This window comes from Limulus polyphemus, unplaced genomic scaffold (assembly GCF_000517525.1).
Source record: "Limulus polyphemus unplaced genomic scaffold, Limulus_polyphemus-2.1.2 Scaffold2438, whole genome shotgun sequence".
NCBI classification, from domain to species: Eukaryota; Metazoa; Arthropoda; class Merostomata; order Xiphosura; family Limulidae; genus Limulus; species Limulus polyphemus.
Window position 1 is genome coordinate 153,612 of NW_013668048.1, and position 4,048 is coordinate 157,659.

The 4,048-nt window shown below is 37.7% G+C and overlaps 1 protein-coding gene across 1 annotated transcript; it reads right to left on the bottom strand.

The window, feature by feature from the left end:
• Positions 1 to 739: 739 nt before the first annotated feature.
• Positions 740 to 1,844, bottom strand: LOC106466955 (transcription factor AP-1-like). Its single transcript, XM_013927271.2, has one exon. It carries the CDS (start codon positions 1,659 to 1,661, stop codon positions 921 to 923), a length of 741 nt encoding a protein of 246 aa, XP_013782725.1. The 5' UTR covers positions 1,662 to 1,844; the 3' UTR covers positions 740 to 920.
• Between the last annotated feature and the right edge of the window lie 2,204 nt (positions 1,845 to 4,048).

Here is a 4,048-nt window from a genome sequence, read left to right on the forward strand (position 1 = left end):
AAATTTGAGCTTATTTAATCCTTGTTAGAGATAGAAGAATAAGCTTCAGAATATTTAAATTCTATGAAACGTGAAAATTTAGCTTTAAAACATATAACGAAACTAAAGACTAGTAATAACATTATGTGTACAAAATCTCTCCCATACAGAGCTGATATCGATATTCATCTCAATAATAAGTTAGTAGCGTCAATGTTGCATGTTCTTTCTGTTTCTACGTGAATATGGATCACTGAGTGATTAAAATATATATCAAAACACCTTACATATAATAATAATAATATGTACTCCGCCACTACAAAAAGCCTAGTCTTGTTCTTTCGATTTGCCCTTGTCAAGGGTTACTGGTGAGAGAAATTTCCTGAAACCTGTGTAACTCAGCACAAGGAGTAAGTCAAAGGATAGATTAGGCTTCACATTTATTTTTAATATGTCAGATTGATTTTAAAAATCACCAGTATAGTAAACCAAACACAAAACTAGCTCTGCAAAGATTTTGTCGCTTATACAAAAACAGTAAAACAAACCGAAATGTAAGAGCACTTTGCATTAGAAACAAAAACAACCTCAAAACGGACCATACTTATAGCTTCTCAACATTTACATATGCAAGTAAATAATTTCTCTTGTACATCTTGGCTGCATCTCCGATCTTCACCAGCCGCCTTACATGATCATACAAACGGTTTAGCGGAGTGGAACATTGGATTCAGTAGCTACTCACTCTACCAAAAGATGGCAGTACTGATCAGTTAATACAGCTGTCCACAAGATCAGAAAGTGTGTCCAGATACCATAATCTGACAACCGTTCTTAAAAACGTGTTCCACCACGTGTTGTTTCAGGGTGCACACTTAGTCTCGTATTTTGTTTACAACTGACCCTACATCGTTATTTTCAGTTTAAAACTGTTCACAAGATCAGAAAGCGTGGTTAGACACCATAATCTGACAACCATTCTTAGCGTGTTCCATCACGTGCTGTTTCAATGTGCACACCTGGTCTCGTAGTTTGTTTACAACAGATCCTAGATCGTTATTTTCGGTTTTCAGTTGAGCAACCTTCTCCTCGAGCCGACTGATCCGCTCCAACTTCCGGCGACGACACTTGCTGGCCGCTATTCTGTTTCGGAGCCGTTTCCTCTCAAGTTTGATTCTCTCCTGGTTTTCCATGTTGATGGGAGACATTGGTGGAGACTGGCCGAGATTGGGCACTGTCTGGGGCTCATCTTTCACGTAGCCATTCGTGACGGGTAAAATCGTGCACGTACTACTGCTAGACACTACCAAGTTTTCTTCTGTAGCTGCGACGGGCTGAGGGACAACGCTGCCGGCGCTGGGCGCTGTGGCTTGGTGCAGCTGATTCAAGGCGTCCACAAAACCCCGAGCGTACTGTTCTTGCTCCTCCGTGACGCTCCGAGAGAAAGGGTATTGCGTCGGGGTCGGAGTAGTCGTAACCAGTCCGTTGTGGGTGATTATTAACCGTTCTAGCTCTGGTGATTCTAACTTCAACATGTTAAGGTCTGGCGAAGTGAGTAATATATTCATTTTCTGTTTTTTACTATACTTGGACTGATTCAAGTCTAGAGTTGCCGGTCGCTTCAGAGTTCCATACTCATCCCGAGAGCGGGCGAAACTGTTGTCATAGAACGTGGTTTCCATCGTGATACTCGTCTCACGTGTGATTCGCAACAAACGAAACTAGTCTTGCTCACACGACGGAAGTGTTACTAACTAGGCTTAAACAAGCACAGAGAGCGGTATTTACGATACGAACCGTCGGTCGATTCACAATACATCCAGTCTCAAGCCTTACTGTGCCTTATAACGCTGAGTCAGGCTACTAAATTTAACAAGATGATGTCATTGTAGATGTTGTTGATTGGTAGAAGCTGACATCACTTTATCGTAACGTCATCCACTTCGTGGACTCGAGACTACCGAGAACTAAGTATGTGTTAAGGTGTGACTTGCACGCGTAACAACCAATCAGAATATACGAATACAGATGACGTTGGGTTGGGAGCGCGGAGGTCAAGATCCAAAGAATACAGCATTCGATAAAGAGAACCTTCGCTAGAGCATTCTTGCCATTATTTGAATAACAGGTGAAAAAAAAGCGACATCTTTACAATAATCTATTTTCATTATCGAAAATAACTCAAAGATTCACAATTATTAACCATTAGTAAAAATTACATTCAAAGTTCCTTTCTTTATGCATTCCAAGAATTCCATTTCTATCGTATATAACTTCTGATAAACAAGTTACTCACATACACTAGAACTGAAAAAACTAAGATATCAACTAAATCAGTTACTGTTTCATATAATACTTCAGTTATACATTGGGTGTTACTGTTCTGTGTGTTATTTTACCTGTACATTAGGTGTTACTGTTCTGTGCGTTATTTTACCTGTACATTATGTGTTACTGTTCTGTGCGTTATTTTACCTGTGCATTAGGTGTTACTGTTCTGTGCGTTATTTTACCTGTACATTAGGTGTTACTGTTCTGTGGGGTATTTTACCTGTACATTAGGTGTTACTGTTCTGTGTGTTATTTTACCTGTACATCAGGTATTACTGTTCTGTGCGTTATTTTACCTGTACATTAGGTGTTACTGTTCTGTGCGTTATTTTACCTGTACATCAGGTATTACTGTTCTATGGGGTATTTTACCTGTACATTAGGTGTTACTGTTCTGTGGGGTATTTTACCTGTACATTAGGTGTTACTGTTCTGTGGGGTATTTTACCTGTACATAAAATGCTACTGTTTTATATAATACATCAAGTTTAGGTGTTAGTTTAGCTTAGCATAAAAAGAAAATGTTTACTGAATGAAGCATGTTTCTTAGAAAGTGGTCGTCCTATATGAACCGTTATATTACCTTTTAGGAATTATAAAAAGATTGTTCAATTCCAAGTGTGAAACGTTTGATTTCATTGACTTATCTGTTACTTCTCTCATTGTTTGACAGAAGTTAATAACCATATGTTTTACGTCCAAGTGTGGAACGTTTGATTTCATTGACTTATCTGTTACTTCTCTCATTGTTTGACAGAAGTTAATAACCATATGTTTTACGTCCAAATTTAGAGTTTTGTCATCTAGACATGTGTCGTTTAGGATAACTAGTTATGTAAGGGGAGAAAATTTACCAAATATATTAATAATTCACAAGTAAAACTTAGTAGCATCTAGGAAACGTAATCTTGCCCTTCACGAGCCCTCGTAAAATACTATTTAATATATAACTTATTTTATTTAATATTTCTTTAACTCAGTCCCGGTTCCAGCTCTTTTGAAACGCTAAGTGGGGGGAGGGGGGGGAGGGGGGAGGGGGGGGGGAGTTATGAATCGAATAATGGGGGCCAAATTTAATATAAATCTAAAATCAGATTAATGAACGACATTAGCATGGGGAAGCCAATGACACTTTATCCCCCTGCTTTTATTCTTACTCTGTATTCGTTGTGTTCAAACTTAATCACTTTAAAAGGTTAGATTTAGTGACGGTAGGTGTTCTTTGTTATCATCCGTTATACACGCTTATCTTTCTATAAACCTTTTTTAACAAAGCTTCTCTTTTTTTAGAATCCCACCGTTCTGGTGACAAAAGCCAAAGTTCACTGATATTCATTTGGAGACATTACGCTATTAGATAAACGACCGTTTGACCACATCGTGCCACTGCGAATCTATGATAGTTCTATAATAACATTTAAAAAACAAGTAGACGTGTTGTTGTTTCCTAACTTTTGGACCCTGCTTATCTAAAGCCTCGAATCAAAAATCTTTCTGAATTATTACGAACTAGTTTCAACTTAGTTTATTTACTGGCAATCATAAAAAAAAGAAACTGTTGATTATTTTTAAAACAAAAACTTCTTTAAGGATTAAACGTTTCCAGGAACCAGGTTGTTGGTTAGATTTTGGTACACGAAGTTCGAAAGCGAAAGCTGCAAAAAAGTCAACGAAAACTTTGTATTTCATAATACTGTCTTATGTATATGAAAGTTCCTTTTTACAGCCTCTGTTATAC

Coding starts and splice junctions, on each gene's coding strand:
- LOC106466955 (XM_013927271.2), bottom strand. CDS start 1,661: ATGGAAACCACGTTCTATGACAACAGTTTCGCCCGCTCTCGGGATGAG.